The sequence below is a fragment of the Enoplosus armatus genome, chromosome 20, assembly GCF_043641665.1.
Source record: "Enoplosus armatus isolate fEnoArm2 chromosome 20, fEnoArm2.hap1, whole genome shotgun sequence".
Taxonomy (NCBI): domain Eukaryota; kingdom Metazoa; phylum Chordata; class Actinopteri; order Centrarchiformes; family Enoplosidae; genus Enoplosus; species Enoplosus armatus.
The window spans coordinates 14,577,135-14,599,769 of NC_092199.1; the positions used below are offsets into that span (position 1 = coordinate 14,577,135).

Here is a 22,635-nt window from a genome sequence, read left to right on the forward strand (position 1 = left end):
ATGAAAAGTGTAGAAACCTCAGAAAGGTACATTTTAGAGCAGGTAGAAGTGGAGAATAGGGTAGGTTGATTTCTAAGCCGTTACTAAAGAGATTAGTATCTCCTCTTTCCTGTTGCTGCTTTATCTGATGTGTCTGAACCACCTGTGTACAAACTGTCAAATCAGTTTTGTGTTTAAAAGAAATACACACAACTGTGGGAGAGGCACTCAACACTATTTTGAGTCACAGTGAAGTCAAGTTGATATCTCATATCAACCATCCCCATCTTTCTCTCTATATTTGCTCCATCACGTCTTTTTTGCAGCTGCATCTGCATGTAGAAAGCTGTGTTTCCACGTTTCGAATGTCAGGGAATGTTTTCTTGTGTGTGTGTGTGTGAGTGTACACGCATGTTTATGTGCACCGCGGGGTGTTGGAATAGGTGTGACAATCACTTGCTGTTCTCCCAGGGGTCAACAGCTGCACCAAAGTGTTGGTATTTGACACCTGGGCCATTTCAGAGAAGGAATGTGGGGGTTCAGCATGGATGAGAGTGTGTGTGTGTGTGTGTGTGTGTGTGTGTGTGTTGTAGGGGGTCCTTATAAATCCATAAACATATGTGACAATTGTCAGTTAGATATAGATGTACATGAGATGCTAACTAAAGTGATGATGGCACCATTTCCTCCGTTTGAGAGATTTCCCAGTTTCTTAAGGAGGTGAAATTACAGGTATCAGTGTAATTATTTCATGTCACATATGGAGTGGCGTTTTATTAAGTTTCATTTCCAAATATTGTTTATGATTTGATATACAAGTGATATATCATGTCAATTGGATGCTGCCTCATACTTGTTCCCCTATTGTGTTATTTCTTTCTAATTTTGTAAATGTTCTGTGTGGTAATCGCCAAAATCCCTGAGTGTTTAAACTTCCTTGGAAAACTGATGTGATTGCATTCTTCAAATTCAAATCACATTATCTTGATGGTACTCACTGTGATGTGTTCTATTAATCTCCACTAAAGTCATACGAAGTATTTGGAAATTTGAAATTAGGTGTGTGATGCATTTGTGTGTTCTTGCTGCCCTCTAATGGCTCGTCATGAACAAGACGACTCCTCACAAGTCAAATAAAGACTTTCAACAACATGTTTATTCAACTCATGTTCATTCAGAGACAAAACCCACTGAAATTGTTCACACGGTGATTAACAACTAAACAAATTGACTGACTGTGTTTAAGGAGAACAGGCTCCCGCTCTTAACCACTTAACAGACGTGTGAGCTGTGGTTTTGCAGGCTTCAGTTTAGCAGTGCTAATTTATCAGTAAGCATGCTTTCTATTTTTTCTCACAGAGGGAATAGAGAAGTTCAATTTGTTCAGCATACTCGAATCCTGGCCTGTGGGGGACAAAACAGTCATGTTAAAACTGCACCTGGAAACTCTGAAAGCCAGTGGCTCATAAAGGCATCCATAAATGTTTTTTTACTTAAATACCCAATAGAATAGACACTCTCTTCTCCATTATATTCCCATTTTGTAAATGAATAAATGTTGTTTTAGTTTAGACCATATCTATACAAAAGGGTCTCTGCAGTTATCTCACCGTCCAGGTGTCTCCAGTATCAGAGGGATGTCGTCCAGTCTGGGCTCATTGACAATGTCTCGGAAAGCAGAGATTCCGATGTGACCTTTACCGATGTCTTCATGCCGATCGAGGTTGCAACCTAGTTTACCTGCATAAAAAAAAGAAAAATGAACAAACCATCATAGCTAATCTGTGTATGTGATATTTCTGTGTCGAAGTCCTGGATGTACCTTTGGAGTCATTGAGATGGATGGCTTTAAGATAGTGGAGCCCCACTTCTTGATCAAACTCATCAAGCATGGCCTTCACTCCTCCCTCTACAGCCAGGTCGTATCCTACCAGGACAAGAAACAACACTTCAACACGAAAAAAGAAACACTTGCAGCCCTAAAGGCAGCTTTAATATTTCAAGGCTTCACATGCTAGTAAGCAACTGACGTCTGGTGATTTTGCGGGACAAAAAGATCAACTGCAGGATTCACTCACCTGCTGCGAAGGCGTGGCAGGTATCCAGACACACCCCTACTCTGGTCTGGTCTCTCACTTTGTCTATGATGCTCTTCAGCTCGGAGAACTTGCCCCCCACCGTGCTGCCCTGACCGCTCATGTTCTCCAAAACTGACCACATGGAGGGGCAAAGAAGAAGAAGAAGGCACTATCAGTTGACACACCCATTCAACTCCCATATTTCCCTCAACAACTGATACACTTCTAAAAATCGGTTTGGCTGCCATCGTTCATTCCTGAATCACAGCTTGAGGGCTGTTTTTTGCTACTGCTTCAGTGTTTTTGCAGTGTATTCTTGTCACACCAGCTGCATCTTGGGGTATGTAAGTGAAAAGGACTGCAGTCAGTGCCATAAATCACAAGCAATGAAACACTGGTGTCAAGCCTGCAGTCAGTTCTGCAAATTGAAAGTTATGTATTAACACAAAAGTCAGTCTGAGGTCAAATGGTTTTGTATGAGATGATGACGTGCCTCAATGTTTTGATAACTGACTCGTGGTGGTAAAATATTAATCCTCCTGATTAGTGTTAAAATTATATTAAAGTCCAATCTTATTAATTACATGCAAAGAGATTAACCTACCAATTGGGATTTTAGTGACATTAGATTTGAATTTGAGTGCACTGGGTTTGGCTGCGACTGCTAAATTCTCTCGCTACACTGAGATTCAAATATTTAATAAAGCATTGTCTTGCAGCAAGTTCCTATTTCTGTGAAGCTCATAATGTTCTCCGCTTGAAAAGGCCGTCAAGAGGTATGGATGCAAATCACTGTAATTGCTGAGGCTGTAGTTTGTAGTGTTATAGGCCAAATACCAAGTGTCTGTGGGTCAGTGTTGGTCTCTACTGTTCCTCTTTGCCACAGCAGTTTTCCTGTGTTTAGCATATGTCATTGTGGTTTTTTCTCAAAAATATCACAAAAATGCATCAGTAAAAAGGAACAGTGGTTACTGTAAAGCTACTGCCCCTGTACCTGTTACCACAGCAGGTGTTTGCTGGTGAGCATGGTTAATGGATGCTGCTATCTTGTCCACACACTGCTCTGTGGTGATGGAGCCCAGGGAGGAGCCAGGGTGGAAGTTGTAGAGGTTCAGACCCAGGAGGCTGCAGCGGCTGAGCTCATCCACCAGCAGGGCCTGGCTCTTCTCAAACACATCTGGGTGTAACATGGTACGCAAACCAGAGGAGGTTGTCAGAAGAGAAGAAAAGAGAGGAGAGGAGACACAGCTGGGAAGATGAAATAATCGATGCAAGACAAGGGCAGGCAACTGACAGTGAGAGAGCAAGGGAGAAAAGACAAGGACATCCAGAGACATCCGTGAGTGTCTGACAAACCCTCTTTAGGAGATCCACAGTTCATGAGGTAGGACCCATGAGGCAGGATGTGAGCTGGGTCAAACTCATGTAGGGAACATTGCTCCCGAAACCTGGCAGCAGCTGTCTGGGCCAGTGCAGGCCTCTTCCATGACCGCTGGGAGCCCAGAAACAGGGCGAAACTGCTGCCGCCCATCTCTGTGCAGGACTCCACAGCTTTCCATATCCCACCTGGGGACACATAAGAGACAGCACAAGAACTGTAAGTGAGTGTGCTATATAATTACTTAACGGGAGTCTAACAAGATGGCATTAGGCCTTACCTTGGATGCCAACATGAGCTCCAATGTATTTCCTGTTCCCACGGCCCTTCTCCCTCCTGTGTCCTCTCTCCTCAGCCTCCTTCTTCTTCACAGTGTCCTCTCCCTCCTTTTCTCCTCCGAGAGCCTCCTCGGTTTTCCTTTTCCTTGCTCCACTCTTTCTCGGACCCATGCTTTCAAGAGAAAGTTATGAGCAGCACTTATGAATTTGCAAATCTCTGCAAAAGGCTAACCGTTTCCTGTTTATTACTTCAAATATGCGTTTGAGGGGACTGTCATCCTACAAAGTATGAACAGTGGCGCTCAGTTTGACAATCAAAAGTTTATGAAGGTCAAAATACGACTTTAATGCATCCCTCCTAGTAGGGGCCAGCCAGTCAGAGGGCTTCCGCGCAGCTGCCACAGGCTGGCTATTGGAGACGCTTCATGCTGAGCAGCAAAATGGCCGCCCGTCAAACGACTGACTCCACAGCGCTTTGAAATTTAAATTCTTCTGCACATTAGGGTTTACACTATTACACCGTTAGTACTTATTTACAAACCAGTAGCTTATTGCGCGTGTATTTTCATCATCTGCCACTTGCCTGTCCGCTCAGGCGTCGCACTTCTTGTAGCCTCGACGAATGCCTCAAAAAGCTAAAAAAAAAATCGCACTGAAGCACTTTAGCTAAGCTAGCTAGCACGCTAGCTTTTCTTCATATGTGATTCCTGAGGTGAGTAGCGTTAGCTGGACATATGCGTAATGTTTCCAAGCGTTTTAACATTTCATAATTTGTATGCATGCAAAATGACTGCAACGTTTTTGTTAATGTAATGCCATGCCACTGCGCTTGGTAGCCGAGCTAACACCGCTAGCCTGGCTACTTGTAGCTGCTGTCTGTAGGTAACCTAGCTTACCTAGTTAGCTAACATTTGATAGCACTAGCATTGATGTAGCAGTATTAGTGGTTGTGCATTAGCAGCAGTGGATATGTGGCTCAAGGCTCGGTGTATTTGCTGTTAAGGACCGTTGTGTACACAGAACAGAGTAGTTACCTAACTTAGGTGGTTGACACCTGGTTGATCTTGTTAACGTGCGCACTGCTCTGTGTCTGCGTATTTTAAGTAGCGTTATAGGCAGAAACCACTCCTTAATGTTAGCCATCGACGAAATATTTTACTAGCAGCTGCTGTTAAACTTGTCGCCTGATTACACTTCATCGATGTAGGTGGTTGGCTATTAATCCTAACCCGTTTAAGCGACTTAAATCACCTGTGTCTTAGATTTTCGAGAACGCTTTTCCATTTTTAGCATTAGAAAGCTGAATTCTTCTAATGCTGTAACGTTAGCTAGCTAACAGCTAGCGTTAAATGCGGATGAGCTTGTGACAACGTTGACAGGATAACACAGGTACGGTAACATCGGTGTGGTCACATCAATGATTTGAACGGTTGCTGGACAAAGCAGATCTGACAGCTCGTAATAACAATAATCAGGTCTGGCTTTCTGATCCGCCAGGCCTGTGGTCAGAAATGCCTCAGGAAGGATGTCAGGTTCGTCGTCTGTAAATCTAGGAATCTTGCCTGCTTGAAGTGTTATGGCATTATGCAAAAACGAAACCAACTTAAAAGAGACACCGTCAGGGCGTAGCAGTTCACTAAGTGTATGCATTTAAACCGTCGGTTCTCTTCTAAGTTAATAAACTGACGGTTTTCAACATGGTTACAAGAGCTTAGATATCCTGTGGGATTTTGATTGCCATAGTCTAATATATTGGTGTCTTAAATATGTGCGTTCCTAAATTACAGTCTAGTGACATGTCCTAAGCCTATTAAACTGTTAAAGCTAAGTTAAATGAATAGTGAATGCCTTTACCTGTTTGGCCATCATATCTACATTACTAATGGTTTTCTTTAGGAGAAAAGTCGTTTCTATAAATATCTCAAAAGCTCAAAACCTAACCCTAGAATAGCATTTCAGTCTATCAATATTGAGTCATCTGATCAAAATATTATGTTAGTTGGATTTGTCCATATTGACCTGCTCTATGTTCTTATTTTGGGGATCCTCATGACAATGCATTTCTTGTCTAAAAGCTGTTAAAGAGCCTAATCCAGATTTGCTCACACTCCATCTTAAAGCACAAGCATGTGTCTCAATGCTTCACTTGGTCACTTGTTGTGGTTTCCATAGCTGCATGCAGATTCAGTCAGTCTGCTGACTAAATGAGTCTGTCTAAATTGGTTGAACTTAACAGTGTGATTAGCTTACAGTTTTCTGCATGCTTATGTTAGGGATAATTACTGTGTTTGTTGCCCACATGTCCAGCTGTATTCTTAGCTCTAGCACCTGATGGCTTCATCCAATCAAGCATGCAGTCCATTGTCGCTTACACACATGGATGGAGGCTCACGTGGCCATGTAGCTACTGTGATGCTGTCTTTTTCCCTTGGTTTTTGCTGCAGTCTTTAACTATTAGTCAATGTTTTTTGAGCAGTGATTTATTTTACAGGTAAACGCCACTGGCTATACAAAGAAGCACTCATTGATTTTAAAATGGATTGGAATGGATGTGTGACCACATTTTTAAATATCCTCCTTTTTTCTCTAGAAGAAAGGAGTATCAGGACAGGAGCAGTAGTTCATGGAAGACAAGAAAAGGAAAAAAGACGACAAAAGGAAAAGGGAAGCCTCTCAGAAGGTGGGCATGTTCACAATGACTTGCAAGCTCCTCCATCTGGGTTGGACACCATTGAACAAACGTGCTGCAGAGCTTTTGATAAGCTTTGAGAACAAATCATATTGTATTTTATTTTAAGTATATTGTTGGCTTAAATATTCTGATTAGGAGTGCTATTTTGTGCTTATTTGGGGTGGTGTACATTTTTGGATGAGTTAGGATTATGCTGTATTCATATTTGTGAATTTTAAGGCTGTATTTATGAGCAATTTACGTCAAGTGATTCCATCGCTTTTATGAAAGAACCTCTCTTGGACATAAATATTAATCCAACCACTATAAAACAGGCCCATAGTTAAACCCCGGATGAGTGAATGAGACTTTTTAACATTTGAAAACTTCATTTGACATGCATGTTAGTATGAAACAAGACTTTTATACACATACTGTACAGGTTCTAATCAGATACAGGATATAGAATCTCCCAGAAAATAAACGTTTGCATTGAGCACAATTCTAAAAGATTTCATTAACTGTTAGCAGTTTTTGGTTGCACCGTTTTGGAAAATATGAAATGGAACTAATGCGAAGAAAACCAAATTGTGACATTAATGTTTGGATTACATCTCTGGGTGTTTCTGTAAAAGACATAGCAAGTCTCAACAACTACAGGATCTTGAATGAGGGGGTCATGTACTTATTATCCTGGCACTCCTAGACTCAGACAAATGTTTTCTTTATCAAACCACAATCACAGTTTCATTTCATTCTTATGGTGTCCCTACCCTGATGCTTTTTAAAGAATGATTTAGGAACTAATTTGTTTTATCTGTTCATTTTAGGTCACAGAACAAAAAAACAAAGGTAAGCTGCACAGTGATATATGTGTATATGTTAAAATATAGATGTCAGGTGTTCCCTATGTTCACCAAAGTTCATCTATCTGTCTTTGGTCATTTGATTTTCAGTTTTATTGTTTGTTTGTTTTTCGTCCAAATGGATTGTGACAATGTGTTAATTGTGGTTATTGTTGGTTTTTATATTTCTGGCATCACCATTCCTCTCGCACAGTAACCAGGTTAATGCTAGATAACACTTCATGGTTTGTCTTAATTTTTAAGATTAAAGCTGTCTGTCTTTTGCAACATTTGCAATTCTTTGTAACATCTTCCCTTTCCTTATCTACTTCATACCAAAAATATGGTTAATGCTTACATTTACAGAAAATGAATTGTGCACTGTTCTCTTAAGATGTAATTGGTTAAATTATGCTTAATTTCATCCACTCGGTTTCTCTCTCTATCATGTCCTTCCTGCAGTGCCAGACTTGACCAAGCCGGCGTCCCAGTCCCAGTCTCCTGCCACTCAGAGCAGCTCTGCCTCCCCCAGCCCTGGACCCACCTCCTCTGCCTCCCCATCCCCAGCCACCTTGGGCCCTGGCAGTGCTGCCACCCCGTCACAGGGCGGCAACAATGCCAAGCGCCTGGCGGTGGCCAACGGACAGCCCACCTCCACTACCATTTCTTCCTCCACCGCTGGCGGCCCCAGTGCTGCTGGAAACTGCAGTACAAGTAGCGGAGGCGGAGCCCAGGCGCCTCAGCAGCAACCACGCTACATGCCGAGAGAAGTGCCGCCGCGATTCCGCTGCCAGCAGGACCATAAAGTGCTACTGAAGAGGGGTCAGCCGCCACTGTCCTCCATGCTGCTGGGAGGTGGAGGTGGAGGAGGAGGGGATGGCCCCAATGCAAACATGGCTGCTGTCTCAGGTAAATGCTAGAAATGCTGTAGGTCACATTTAGAATATATCCATTCTATGTTAAGATTATTTCTTTTAACATTCTGCATTTTGACCCTTAATGTCTCTCTTGTGGGGTTTGCTTTTTCAGATTCTGGTACAGCTGCCTCCTCATTGGCCCTCACCTCATCATCAGTTGCTGCTTCTACTACTACTTCTAATTATGCAAATTCCATGTGGGGGGCGAGCTCAGGCAGCCAGGCCTCCTCTCAGGGCAGGGAGAAGGTAATTGTCGATGGCAACGACCTGGAGGAGTGGCCTAGCATAGCTGGCAGTGATGGGGGAGGAGCTTCTTTCACCGGGGCTGGAGGGGGCAGCAGCAACAACGTAATGTCTGTGAACAGCATCAGTGCCTCTGGCAACCAATCCTCACCCACTTCCTCGTTCTCTTTGCCCAATGAATGTATGCAGTCGTCCAACGGTGTGGCGTGGGGGATGGCTGCCTCCCAGGGTCATCTTGGAGGAGGGAATGCAGTAGCTGCAGCTGGGCCTCTGCTACAACAGCCCTCCTCACTTTCCAAAGCCTCCGCTGTGCCAGGGAGCCATGATGCCAGTGGCCCCGTCGATGGCAGCAGTGGGATTCCAGGTGCCAACTTCAATCCAAATGCCAACCCTTCGGCCTGGCCTGCCCTGGTGCAGCAGGATGGGCCCGCTGCTGCAGGGGAAGGAGGTCCATCTTCCTTCCATCACCAAGGCCCTGGAGGGTCTTTGTCTGCCAACAACTCTGCTTCCCTGGGCCTGGGGCTGGGAGGTGGGGCAGTCGGGGTGCTGGGGGGTCACCCACCTATATCTGTGAATCAATCAAGCACCCATCAGCGCCAACTTCACCAAATGCAATCCAGAGACAGAGAGATGGGAGGGGGGAAATGGGACAGCGAATCAGCGGGACCAAAAATCGCAGGGGGGGAAGGGATTGGAGGAGGAATGGACCGTGGTGTTGGAGGAGGCGAGATGAGTGTGGGAGACCACAGCCTTGCCTCCTCATGGAGAGGCCAGCCTTCTTACCCTGCAGCTAACTCCAAAACGGGTGCCTCAAGGACTGATGGATGGGAGGGTGGAGGAGGTGGCACAGGGGGATTCGGAGTTGCTGAAGGGGATAATGGGACCTCGGGTTGGGGGTATCAGAGTTCCACAAGTGGGGTTAATGCATGGGGCAGTGCTGGAACTGGGGGAAACAGTAGTCAAACCTCCGGGGTATCTCAGGGAGGGTGGGGGTCATCAGGAGTAGGAGCGGAGAGAGGGGTTTCTGGTGGTGATTGCAGTGGGAGCTCCACTGGTATTGTTGGAGCTAATCCGGGAGGTGAGGGAATGGGCGGAGCCTGCAGCAGTAACAGCAGCAGTAGTGGGGGCAGCACAGCTGGCAACCCCCCTGCCACCTCCTCCTCTTCCTCAACAGCCGCCACTATGACCAGAGCATGGGACAATCAGAAGGGAGAGGGTGAAACAGGGGAATGGGGTGGGGGAGTAGAAGGACAGGGAGCACAGGGAGGATCTTCATCAAGTGGTGGAAATTCCAGAAGCGGGAGGGGGCCTAACAGCAGTCACAGTCGTCCTCACCACCCGACATTAAATGCTGAAGATGCCTTACAGAACCTTCTCAGCCGGTCTGATCTGGACCCTCGGGTCCTGTCCAACACAGGCTGGGGCCAAACACAGATCCGACAAAACACGTCCTGGGACTTTGAAGAACATGGAGGACAGAGTAAAGGTGGATCATCATCAGCTACATCAAAACACCCACCTTCTCTTGGTGGTTCTTCTCAGTTTTCTGGCGGACCTAGGACCCAAATCCCTGATTCTATGGGCCCAGGGGTCAATCCTTCCCTGATTCCATCTGCTGGGTCCTCTGGAGAGGGCTGGGAGAGCAGCAGCAACAGTAGCAGTAGTGGGGCCTCTCTGTCTGGGAGAGCCCCAGCACCTTCAGGCCCCAACATGAGAAATCTTGGCGTCTCACAATCTGTGCCAGTGACCACGACGGGACCTGGTATGGGGTCAGGGGTAATGCCAGGACATAGCCAGCAGGGGAAGACTGGCTGGGGTGGAGGTGGGATGGGAACTGAGGATAGCCAGGAGGCCAAGGGTTGGGGTAATCAGGAATGGAGAGACAGTAGTAGAGGAGGAAATGGCGGAGGATGGGGTGATCCTGGGAAACAGGGTGACCCAGTGAGTGGAGGCTGGGGAGGAAGTCAGGAGGAGAAAGGGACAGGAGGGTGGAAAGAAATGGGAGGGAATAGAGGAGGAAGTGGGTGGGGATCAGGACAGAAGGTTGGGACCAGTAGGGACTGGGGAGAGCAACAGTCCAAATCAAATAGCGGAGGAGGGGGATGGGAGGATGAGAGGAAGAACGGAGGAAACTCAGGTGGGGATTCAGGTGTGGGTAGTTGGGGGAGTTGGGATGATGGTGCTCCCCGGAGAACCTGGGGAGCAGGGGGCACAGGAGGAGGCGGGAGTGGGGGAGGGGGGGTGGGTGTTGTTGGGGGTATGGGGTCTAAACCCCATCAAAGTTGGAGTGGAGGAAACAAAATGCACCAGATGCCAAACAGCCAGTCGGGCTCCATCACAGGCCCGCAGGCACAACTGCAACAGCAACAATCACAGCCCCGCAATCAGCATCCACAGCGACAGCAAGCATTGGACCAAGGGGCTATGCAAGGGGAATGGGGAAGGAAACCCAGCTCTCAAGCCCAGAATCAGAACCAAAGCTCAGGCTGGACCTCGGGGCCCATCCCTGGTGGCTCCGGAGGAGGTGGAAGTGGATCTGAACCAAGCGGCTGGGAGGAACCCTCGCCGCAGTCTATAAGCAGGAAGAATGAGATAGATGATGGAACATCAGCATGGGGAGACCCAACCCATTACAACTACAAGCCGGTCAACCTGTGGGATAAGAACAGCGCCCCTGCTGGCCAGCAGCCACATGGCCAGGCTCAGGCTCAGGCTCAGGCTCAGGCTCAGGCTCAGCAGCAGCAGCAGCAGCAGCAGCAGCAGCAACAGCAGGGACCTCCAATACAGCAGCAGCCTAGCAGGCAGGCTGCAGTGCTTGGAGGTAACAGGGACTTCAACGCTGGACCTGGAAAAACTGCAGCAATGGGTAAGACACCACAAACTGTGAATTTGACCATGATTGATTTCGAAGTTGTCATAAAGAAAATAAAGCTTAATTCATATGTTGCTTGAGTTTAGTGGAGATTTTTTAAATCCTCAATTAAGATATTTTGGGAATTAAAATCTAATTGGCAAACCTATTTCTTGACATGAAAACTGAAACATTAATTAAATAGTTGTATAAGCTACTTTTTGGTTAAAACGACAATCATGCAAATAAATCCCAAAGATTCAGTAAACATTGAATTAGATACTGAGTTTACAGTAGCATTTAGATAGGACATAAGTTTTAGAAACGCAATTGGTCGTGTAATAATTTTGCTGGAGGGAAATGGGACAGCATTGATTACTCGTATAATGTGAAATATGAAAACAATCCCATTAATCAGTGATTTAATTAGCATACTATATACATTCACACATGCAGGTTTACCTTTTTAAGGCTGAATGTGTAACAGCAGTTTTCCATTTAAAGATGAATGTGAATTGGAGTTTGTTTCTCAATCAGCTGTGGCAGTTTGACAGCTAAAGATGTTGAAGATGTTATCGACTGTCTGTGTGAAAATCACGAAGAAGTTAACAACCCAAAAATGCACGATTACAACTGCCTTTATGGGAAAGGTTGCTCTGCTGTTTATAGGTTAGCATGGAGGCTCAGCGTATCAAAGTCCATCTGAGTCATTAGAGATGTTGTTTTTCAGCCAGCCACCTGCTTGCTATCTCTGCAGTTTCATGTCAGAAACCACATTAACAATAGTCAGCCACAATACTATAGCTTCAGTGGGTGCACCAACTGAACACAGCTGAGTATATATATATATATATATATATATATATATATATATATATATATATACACATAGTCAGTAAATATTCTCAGGGTGACTGCAGAGAAGATGCTTTGATTTTGGATCAATGTGCAAGACCACATAAAGCCAATAAGTCATCAAAAAAAGGTACACATGAGGTTCCCATAGCCCTTTGTTAAGCACTTTTAAATCTCTGCACCATTGCTAACTCATGTAAACATGCAAAACTGTTCAGGTGACATCAAACTCCATGAACAAAACTTAACAGACGACTCAGTCTGCACGTGCAGATTCTAAATGTTGGTCTTGAGGGAAAATTTAGAGAAGTTTTTGTGCCCTTACTCAAAGGGTCCCTACCATGTTTCTCCATCTTAAACTGTGTTGTCCATGTGTGTCTGCAGGTCCATCAGGTTGGGATGGTACTTCTCCAACTAGTCCTACAGTAGACAAGGGCACGGCAGCTTGGGGAAAACCTACTGACGCCCCTACTGGCTGGGGAGACCCTGACGATGCTGGAGGGAAGACAACGGGCTGGGGAAACCCTTCTCCCAACCCCATCAAATCTGGTTAGAATATCTAATAAAAACTAAAGCATATGTGGTGAAAATGGTTGAAAATTAGAATTGATCACAGTTGGTATCTGTGGGATATCCATACAGTGTGATTGATGATTTTGAAGATTGTGTTGGTTGTGCCAGGTTAACCTAAATGTGTTTGATGCATTACATCTAGGGTTAGAGCATGCTTGACAGTCCTCCAATAGAAAACATAGAAATGGATATCAATTTCAGATCTGTTAATTACTTTTTCGCAGTGTGATTGTGGCATTTAGTATGACTCTTTTCTCCTGCAGGTTCAAAGTCTATGCAAGATGGCTGGGGGGACAAAGAGGGCTCAGTGGCTGCTTCACGTCACTCAAGCTGGGAGGATGAGGAGGAGGGAAGTGGCATGTGGAACAGCACCGGCTCCCAAGGAAGCGGCTCGTCTTGGGGACAGGGAAGCAACGGCGGCTGGGGACAGAGCCACGCTGGGAAGAAGCCCAGCAACAAGGTGAGTTACTGGTGGGGAAAATGAATTTTGATAAAGCAAAAGTGCAAGAAATGTAAGATTTCTTACAATAACAAAGGTATGACATTTGGGTCATGCAACCCTCATGTGGGTAAATCATTCTTGAATGGATAGTCCAATCTTAATTATGATGTCTCTGAACTTATGAAATCATTGCCTCTGCTCACTTTGTATTTGCCTGTCAGGGTCCACTGAAAGCTGGCGGAGGAGACTCGTGGATGAGCCCCATCAACAGACAGTTCTCTAACATGGGGCTGCTGGTAAGGTGGAACATTTCTTTGCATTTTATTTTCCTGCATGATTATGATGATGATGATAGTCATGATGATGATGGTGGCCTGTTCTGCAGAATGATGATCCCAGTGGCCCAAACATTGACCTGGCCCCCGGTTCGCTCCAGGAGAAGAAGATGGAGGCAGAGAAAAGAGGCATGGGGATGAATGATTACAATGGAGATATGAGAAAGGGAGTAAGAGGAGGAGGCGGGATGGCCTATCGTCCACCTGGTTCCAAAGAGGCAGCACCTGGGGATGCTGGGTCTTACTATGACAAGGTAATGTCCCACTGCCACCACCACAGTCTTTGTCTCTCGTGTCTTTTTCCTGTCTAGATAACATTTTGTCCTTTCTCACTATTCTTTATTTCCTCTTGTGATTCTACCTTTTCTTCCTGGTCTGCCCCATTTCTCCCTGTCTCAACCTTCCCTTACCCCTCCTTACCACCACTCAAATTGGTCTTCCATTGGCTGTCACTGTGACAGACCTTGCCTTTGACCAATCAGGATTGGTGCCTTGGGGAGGAGGTTCCTTGCTCTCTGTACTCACCACCCACTGTCTACAAGCCCCATTCCCTCTTCAACCACACTATCCCCTTTAGACAAGTAAGATAACCGCTCCTCTTGTTTCTGTCATACCATCTTTATTAGGTTCTTGTAGTTTTTCATTTTCTAAAGATAATCATACAGTTATACCCCCAAATTTCCCTCCTCCAGTCTGTCATGTTCTGCTTAATCTGTATGTTTGTCATGTATATGTCTCTAATGTTGTGGGTCCTCTAAGGTTTCATTTTCCATATTCGATCACAGGGCGGTCACAGCATCTTTGGCAGTGGTGGAGGGATGGCTCAGTCAAGACACCAGCCAAGTGTCCCACCCATAAACCAGTCCCCAGGGATACGAGCGCAAGTGCCTCATCAGTTCCTGTCACCACAGGTGACAAATTTTTTTGCGTCGATCAGAATTCTTCCCAGCTGTCTACATATTTCAAACGGGAAGTATGTAGGCTGACTGTCGGTGTAAAACAGTGTGGGTTTGGGTGTGAGTCATCTTTACTGTTTATCTTTGCTGCTAAGTAACCAATTAAAAGCAGAATTACTTCAACTTTGAAATATGTTTAACTTGTTGCCATGCCCACCTCTACATTGTTGCTTATAGGAGCAATTTCTGTGGCTTTTCTTGTTATGATCAGCTAGTGTTATATCAGCTGGTAACTCCTATTTTGTGCGAAAATGCAATATAGACATCTGCTTTTGAGGACGTTTGTAGCTCCCTGTACTTCACATGTATTCATTTTAAGGTGAAATCTTTCGGTGAAGCAGTGGTGTAAATTGCCTCCAATGTGTGATCGACGCAGTATAGAGATATAGTACGCAGTATAGTCATGCATGGGTACTACATACTTCACAGACTTCTCTTTGTGCAATGAACTTTCTGACATAGTGAGAAATTGTCTGATTCTTTATTTATTTATTTTTTTTTTCTTCTATGAGCTTACACAACATGATCTGCTGTCTGTGTGCATGGGGTCTATTAGTCAGTGTGGTCTCTAGAGTGCATAATCACTCTTCAGGACAACATTGATCATGTTTCCCCACTTACTTCTAAAGAATACAAAGTGAAATGCATGTCTTTTCCAGGAACTGAATCAATTTCATTCACTCACTTGGGTCGAGTCACTTGTGAACACCAGCTAATGAGAACATGAAAGAGAATCAATGTTAATCAGGGAGAAGCAGTAAGCTAATGTGGTTGCTAGTGGTTACAGCACCAAAGCGTTTCTGTGGTAACAGGTGTGCTTGCCTGCCGTTGCGTCTGTCTCCAGGTGCCAGGCTCCGTGCTGAAGCAGATGCCCCCTCCCAGCGGGAGCATGGGGGGTGTTGGTGGCGTGGGAGGTGTGGGAGGAGTGGCAGGATTGGGGGGTGGTGTGTTCCCTCCACAGCTGTCCCCCCAGCATATTGCCATGCTCAGCAGCATCTACCCACCTCACATTCAGTTTCAGCTGGTGAGAAGCAGCACAACACACCTCTGAAAATCACTGCAGGGTTCTGTCACAGGACTGCTGAGTCTGGAAATATATGATGTGATCATTTATCAGTCCTGAACTGTTTGGAAATACTTTTCAGACATATACATTGTGCATATACAAATACAGATGTCAACAAATGGGGATTGTACTCCCCCTGCAGCTCACATTATCTGATACTTGTTGAATAACCTTCATGTATAAAGTGATATTGTCAGGAGAGTTGAGGAATGACTCACCAAAATTATACTCAACACCCACAAAATCCTTGAAAAGTTTTATTTGTGACACAAATTTATTTTCATAAAACACCTGTTTGCTACAGCTCTGACTCACTGACCAAGTATTTAGATAATGACGATAACTTCCCAGTGGAGCCAAAAAATGACACTCAGTCTACATAGCATTCAGTTGACACACGGGTTTGTCTATGCAAGGCTTGAAAATCATTGTGCTGAGTTTTTTTTCACTGTTGCCGTCTCACTCCTCTTTCTTTCTCTGTTTCGTTCAGGCTTGTCAGCTCCTCCTCCAGCAGCAGCAGCCGCAACAACAGCAACAGCAGCTACTGCAAAACCAGAGGAAGTTCACACCGAACGTGCGGCAGCAGGCTGACCCTCAACAGGTACACACAAACGCAACATATCACTCCACTCCTTTGTGACTTCTTTGCTTCCTCCTCCCAGCTGCTGAGTCTGGTTTTTTGTTGTGTCTCCTCAGCTGGCCAGGATCATGGCGGTGCTCCAGCAGCAGAGGCAGCAGCAGCAGGTCGGGGGTTTAGGCAGCAGCTCCAAACTCTCCCCCTCCCACCATGGTGGTATTGGAGGAGGAGGTCCCAAACTGCCCGGGGCTGATCCCCTACCCCATCCCGGCCTGGTGGGATCTGTGGCTGACCTGCACCAGAAAACTCTCGGACCATACTCCGGTGAGTGATTGTTCCTAGACTGGTTTTATTCCAAAAAAGATGCTTGTGGAACATAAGCTCACTCATGCCAGTATAGTGTGCATGGACTAAATTTCCCAGAGTTCATTTGTTAAGCCACTATCAATTCAGCACTGTGAAATGTTTTTTACTTGGATTTGCCGTTGATGAATTTGCCAATAGTAGTAGTTAATAGAGTATTTTGCCAATGCCATGTTAGTTTTTCTTCCCATATTTCCTTTAACAAAATGTTAAAAAAAAAATAACCCTCTTCATGTTTCCCTCTGTTCTGTCTCTTCCTGTGAGCAGGGTTTGGTTCTGGGGTGAACCTCCCAGGTCTGGACCTGGGCGGCTCTGTGGTGGGGGGGCCTGGGGGCATGAAGGACCTAGGGGGTCAGCAGTCCCGCTTCAAATGGATGATGGAGGGACACTCTTCTCCAGACACCTCCTCACCTGAGAACGCATTCCACAAAAATGGTGAGATTTTTTGGATAGATTTTTAGATAGACATGTAGTGTTAATGGAATTAGATGTGAAGTCACATTTTAAGGTGATTAGTGAACCCATCTGGTATTCAGTGATGTAACATACATGATCATCCCCCTCTGACAACCTTCCAGGTCCTGTCACTCCCATGAAGATGCCAGGAGTCTCGCCCTATTCTCAGTACGACATGATGGTTGGAGACGGGCTGGGGGACAACTGGCATCGCACCCCTGGCAACAAGATGGGTACCAAGCCTACCACCACAGTCAGCTGGCCCCCTGGTTAGTGATAAGTTATATTTAAAGTGATAATCTGAAAAAATTTATTTCTGTGTTTTGGTATCCAGGAGATGAACAATTAAGGAAGATGTTCTCTCTAACTCTTGGAGTTATTACCTGTGGTTTTGTCACTCCCGCTGCTCTCTGGCCTTTTAAAACTTGCTTCAACAGACCACATGTGTGTTTCCCTTTTAGAGTTCCAGCCTGGTGTGCCCTGGAAGGGAATCGACCGCGTCGACCCTGAGTCTGACCCCTACATGACCCCAGGGAGCATGATGGGAAACGCGGTGTCCCCCAACCTCAATGATACTGAGCACCAGTTGTTACAAGATAATACTGGTAAGCTTTTAACAGCTCCACTGCCTCCTTTTCCCTACCATAAGGTGTGTGATGACACTGCTAGATATTGTTGTACTAAAGCAGTTAGCTTCCCTTGTTGTTTTGCCATGTTGCATAAGGGAAGATGTTTTTCTAAGCTTCTTTGGGTTTATATCTTTTTTTTTTTTTGTTTGTTTTCATAATTTAGTGTGTTCTCATTGCATATTGATTAAACCAGAGTAAAGAATTAAACATTAGCAAAGTGCAACCTCAGCTATTGTACGGTTGGTGATGGCTGCTAAACTACTAGAGGTGTTTTAGCCAATAAACAAGTCTCCATAAATATATATGGATTCTGTTTTGGAATAGTTGTTAGCCATTCATTCACGGTTGGTCGGTGCCTTTTGTTTGCAGATTCCACCCCTCCCCTCAACACCTTGCTGCCTTCACCTGGTGCCTGGCCCTACAGTGCCTCAGACAGTCCCCTCAACAACGCACACAACTCAGGTAACACTCACCATCTCTTTTCTGGGTGGGTGTTGCTTTGTGTTGATTTTCGATGTGAAACGATTAGTCAAGTAATGTCTTGTACAATAGTATTGTAAATGATTTAAGTTATTTAATTATGTCAAACAAGAGAAAGCCACAGTTGATGTAGGAGAAGCCTTCAAGAGTCTTCTTGATTACTATGCTTGTATTTTTACATATTTGTATTATGTTTACCAGTATACAACCCCCCCAGACCTCATTTACTTTTCTGTCACCCTAAAGCAAAGTACACAGACTACAAGACCAGCTGGCCCCCAGAACCCATTGGACACAAGTCCTGGAAAGCCAGCCGTGGCAGCAGCCAGACCCAGCTGTCCCGCCCACCTCCAGGACTAGCCAGTCAAAAGCAGCCATCATCTTCCCCTTGGTCTGGAGGAGCCCCTCGTTTGGCTGGCCGGGGCTGGGGCGGTGGCTCAAGCACCACTGGTAATGCCCCAACATATTTGTCATGTTGTTTCAGTCACAAGGTTATCCCTTTTCCTCATTCAGCCACAGTACTTGTTGAAATATTCAGCTGGTTTTAAATGTGCACAGGAGATAAAACAACTGGCTCTGATTGTTGGGGTACAACACACTGCTCTTTTGAACTTAAGAGTCCATTTATATTTGATTTGGAAGAGCAGCGCCAAGCCTTGGTGGAAGCAGCAGGGAAAGTTATTCATCATTTATTACATAGAAGCCAAGGGGAAAAACAGAGTGGGATTGTGTTTACAGGGAATGTGGAAAACTCCCACTCAGATTTTTTTTCCTGTTTGCTCTCTCTCTGCAGGCTCGACCTGGAGTGACGGCAGCTCTCGGGAAAGCTGCTGGTTGGTTCTCAGCAACCTCACACCACAGGTAAACATACATTTTACAAAAACTACTACTGAAACTACTGTTGGGAGTAAGTAAGATGTTTTTGTTTAGTTGTTTTTGTAAAATTAAATTAAAAAATAGAGCTATAACTACTCTAATACTGCCAGGCTGGCTTGTGTAGCCTCACTTCATGCATGCACTAATCATAAACAGGCACAAAAAAGTAATCCCACATGGAAACACTGCTCTGAATTTAATACCTCAACACATCACTCTTCCATTTAAGTTCACCATCTTGTATATTCCTGCAGATTGATGGCTCCACTCTGAGGACCATCTGCATGCAGCACGGCCCTCTGCTGACCTTTCACCTGGGCCTGACCCAGGGCACCGCTCTGATTCGCTACGGATCCAAACAGGAGGCAGCCAAGGCCCAGAGCGCACTCCACATGTAAGACTCAGTCTGTTGTTTTGATAACATCTTTATAGTATCACTCTTGTGTCTGTATGGTAAATATGTAACTGAAACCAATAGACGCTTAGCATAAAGACTGGAAATGGGGTAATGGCTAGCCTGGCTCTGTCCATGGGCAACAAAATCTGCCCACCAGCACCTCTAATGCCTATTGCTGTCTTATTTTATAGGGGTCTTGAGTATTTCCTGGCATGAACCAGTTGCCAGGCAACCAGGAGAGACACCTCCGACACGTAACCCCCTGTAAAACCATAAAGGGACATTTTTACACTGTTTGTGCGGATCAAACATGAGATATAACGTGTTGATTATTGAGCTTTAGATGTGCTTGTCGGTGGATTTTGTTACCTTTGGACAGAGCCAGGTTAGCTGAAATAGAATATATCACATAACATGTTTTACAGTATAATTTCTTTTTTAAAACCCATGCATCATTTAGGAGTGACTGACAGAGTTTTTGTTTATACCAGGTGTGTTCTGGGTAACACCACCATCTTGGCAGAGTTTGTGAGCGAGGAGGATGTGGCTCGCTACATTGCACATTCCCAGGCAGGAGGAGCAGGGAGCGGAGGAACCACATCCGGATCAGCAGGCTCCGGGCCTACGGCAACCTCAGCGGTGGGGGCTAACAGTAATGGAGGCAGTTGTGAGAGAGGTGGAGCAGGAGGCAACAGTGGGGGAGGAGGAGTAGAAGGAGGTTCCACAGCTGGAGGAGCAGGAAATGGAGCTGGGCATTCCAGCTCTGGGTGGCAGAGTCTGGACAGCACAGGCAGCTCATCGGACCAGTCTGCCACCCAGGGGCCCGGGCTGGGCATCTTCGCCCAGTGGAGCAGCAATGGGACCGGGGTGGGAGGGGCTGGAGGTATGGAGGCCGGAAGGCAGGGTCTGTGGGGGGGGATGGGTGGGATGAGCGGGGCAGGGTACCCCAGTAGTAGCCTCTGGGGTTCCCCTGCACTTGAGGATCGTCACCAGATGGGCAGCCCCGCCTCACTGCTGCCAGGGGACCTGCTGGGCGGGGGGGCCGACTCCATCTGAGGGGCTGACTGACACACGCATATTTTACACCCAAGTTGTAATACATATGTCACACTCTGTATTTATTTACACGTAGAGATGACATGAATGAAAGCTACACTGGTCACCCAACATGCAGACTCTCAATATTCATACTACACACAGGCTACATGCAGTACATGCACACATTACTTTCACACACACACATTAAGCCGCTTAACTTTAAATGAAGACAACAGTAAAACTTGAACCGGGGGAAAAAGGTGAAATCCATTAAACTCTTAGGACTCAACTGGATAGCTCTTTGTCTTTTTACTCCAAATCCCACCATCTGCATTCAGAGACCCGATCACTCAGGCATGCACTGTAGACAGGCTCAGCCAGAGTCGTACATGTCAACAAGTTTAGCTATTGCTGTTTTTAGTGTGCCACAACTTTTTTTCTTTTATATTACTATTTAATGGTCGAATCTCAAAATTCAGACTTGCAGACTGAGCCCTCATAGACCTGGCTGGCGTACTTCTGTGTTCTCATGTTTGGAAGCTTGAGAGTGGGGAAGGATCTGGAGTTTGTAGAAAATTTGGGACAGCGCCACACTACTGAGTCAAATGGACGATCAGCGACCTTTGAGATATGGAAAAGGAGAGCGTTTTTAGTAGGTACCGACACCTCTACCTTGGTGGAAATATGCCATCAACATGGGACCCAGGGTAAAAAAAATGTAAACAAAAACAACATTAGCCAAACTTGCACTATATGCCTCTGGGTTTGTTGTTGACACATCCTCCACAAATCCCTCCATTTTTTGAAACAGAGCTACAACACAACAACTACACAGACCTTACAGGACAACTAAATGTTACAACAGCAGTGGCCTTGGCTAACACCCAGCGGCCGCCCGCCCACCATGTCAGCAGCATTACACCTTCTCATCAGTTACACACTGCTCTTATATTTGACAAGCAAAATTGTAACTCCTTGTTGACGTACGTTGGTTGTTAATCTTTTTTTTCTGTTTTAAAAGAAAAGAGAAACGTGTGAAACTTTGTGAAAATCCAGAGATGTCCTTTTTTTTTTTGCCCTTCAAACACTGACCTCGCTATTGTATTTTTTCATACTCGAGAAATCAAGTTGGTTATTCTATATTGTCATGATGTTAATAATGACTATGATCACTTATTTACTCGCTGTACAAGGTGCCCTCCTGCCTGCCTGTGTGTGCATGAAAGGAGCGATGACAGTATGACCGAATGGAGGAGGATGTGATGAAGATAATGACGATGATATCGGGAGTGTCTGTGTTATTGCTACAATGTTGAATGTTTCTTTCTTTCTTGTCCATGAGAGATTCATGAGAAACGTGTGTGTGTGTGTGCGTGAGTGTTTGTTTGTGTGTGTGCTTGCTTTTGAACACTTATCTGCTCCAGTCAGGGAAGTGAATAGATGTTAATCTGACAGCTTGCATTTGAGAGAAAGTATGTGTGTTTGTGTGGATGTGTACACATGTTTGCGTGCGTGACTGTCTGGATATTGTGATAGCTAAACAGTTCAAAAACATTGGCACTATTGCATATGTCTCGTAAGTTGTGTTTTTTAGCAGCATTTTGTTCCTGTTTGTATTTTTTTTTCTGCCAAATGCAATAAGAGAATATTTGTTTTTAAGACGAAGCAACCAACTGAAGGCATTTCTATTCAGATGCCAAATCCTACCATACCAAGCTGAGCTGGAACAGTGTTTTACAGACACGTTAAAGACATTACCTGTTATATTTTACTGTTTGTTTTTTTGTTATTATGTATCAATTTAAATTAAGTCAGTCTTTATTATCACTCCTGTTCAGGATGTTTTCATTTATTTCAGATGTTACAAAAAGGAGAGGAAATTAATTTAAAGCAGAAAAGAACAAGATAATAAAGGTTGAATTGAAGTCTGTAGTGGTTTGTTGATTGTTTTGTCCGATCGAGTTGTTAACCGTTGACCTATGGTATGTTAGGTATTCATAGCACATTTTCTTTAGCTGTTTCAGGTTAAATGCCAACCATCTTATCAATTCATTTCTTGTGTAATTATTCCTGTGCCACGGGACTGTGAAGTATATAGGACTGTCCATACACAATGAATGGAGCAGCAACTTGGTTAACTAAATCAATTAACCTCTCAAGTTCAAGGTTTCCCTTTAAGTATAGCTTTAGGAAAGTAAATTAGCTTCACAAACACAGACTGGCCTGCTCAAAGATGCTGGTTTAGAAAATAGTTCTTGTCAATAGTGATACAAGCCCTTAACCAGCCTATCACAGCCAGGCTGGTGGAACTCACCTTTCTTTTGATAGGTGTGTTTTCGGTCATCATTCTGA

At 45.0% G+C, this 22,635-nt stretch overlaps 2 protein-coding genes across 2 annotated transcripts; one reads left to right on the forward strand and one right to left on the reverse strand.

Moving 5' to 3' along the window:
- Positions 1-1,108: 1,108 nt before the first annotated feature.
- LOC139303739 (probable endonuclease 4) lies at positions 1,109-3,987 on the reverse strand. The gene is made up of 7 exons (XM_070927572.1): positions 3,716-3,987; positions 3,414-3,623; positions 3,052-3,234; positions 2,058-2,189; positions 1,802-1,906; positions 1,590-1,719; positions 1,109-1,383 (listed from the first exon to the last, which is right to left on the reverse strand). The coding sequence occupies exons 1-7, from the start codon at positions 3,882-3,884 to the stop codon at positions 1,323-1,325; spliced, it is 990 nt and encodes a 329-aa protein (XP_070783673.1). The 5' UTR covers positions 3,885-3,987; the 3' UTR covers positions 1,109-1,322.
- A 335-nt stretch (positions 3,988-4,322) lies between these two features.
- Positions 4,323-22,208, forward strand: tnrc6ba (trinucleotide repeat containing adaptor 6Ba). Its single transcript, XM_070926907.1, has 21 exons — positions 4,323-4,425; positions 6,304-6,393; positions 7,215-7,236; positions 7,692-8,138; positions 8,259-11,255; positions 12,480-12,644; positions 12,932-13,128; positions 13,332-13,406; positions 13,496-13,699; positions 14,231-14,356; positions 15,246-15,425; positions 15,958-16,068; positions 16,164-16,368; positions 16,675-16,842; positions 16,986-17,132; positions 17,325-17,468; positions 17,862-17,954; positions 18,219-18,422; positions 18,766-18,833; positions 19,103-19,242; positions 19,737-22,208. Exons 2-21 carry the CDS (start codon positions 6,337-6,339, stop codon positions 20,299-20,301), a joined length of 6,315 nt encoding a protein of 2,104 aa, XP_070783008.1. The 5' UTR covers positions 4,323-4,425; positions 6,304-6,336; the 3' UTR covers positions 20,302-22,208.
- Positions 22,209-22,635: the final 427 nt, after the last annotated feature.

Excerpts from the sequence above, each read along its gene's own strand:
- LOC139303739 (XM_070927572.1), bottom strand. The coding sequence starts at position 3,884 with ATGGGTCCGAGAAAGAGTGGAGCAAGGAAAAGGAAAACCGAGGAGGCT. Across the intron at positions 3,624-3,715 it reads AGCTCATGTTGGCATCCAAG|GTGGGATATGGAAAGCTGTG; the intron begins GTAAGGCCTAAT and ends ATGTGTCCCCAG. Across the intron at positions 1,720-1,801 it reads CCATCTCAATGACTCCAAAG|GTAAACTAGGTTGCAACCTC; the intron begins GTACATCCAGGA and ends TTTTTTATGCAG.
- tnrc6ba (XM_070926907.1), top strand. The coding sequence starts at position 6,337 with ATGGAAGACAAGAAAAGGAAAAAAGACGACAAAAGGAAAAGGGAAGCC. Across the intron at positions 16,369-16,674 it reads AACTCTCGGACCATACTCCG|GGTTTGGTTCTGGGGTGAAC; the intron begins GTGAGTGATTGT and ends TCCTGTGAGCAG. Across the intron at positions 17,133-17,324 it reads CACAGTCAGCTGGCCCCCTG|AGTTCCAGCCTGGTGTGCCC; the intron begins GTTAGTGATAAG and ends TTTCCCTTTTAG.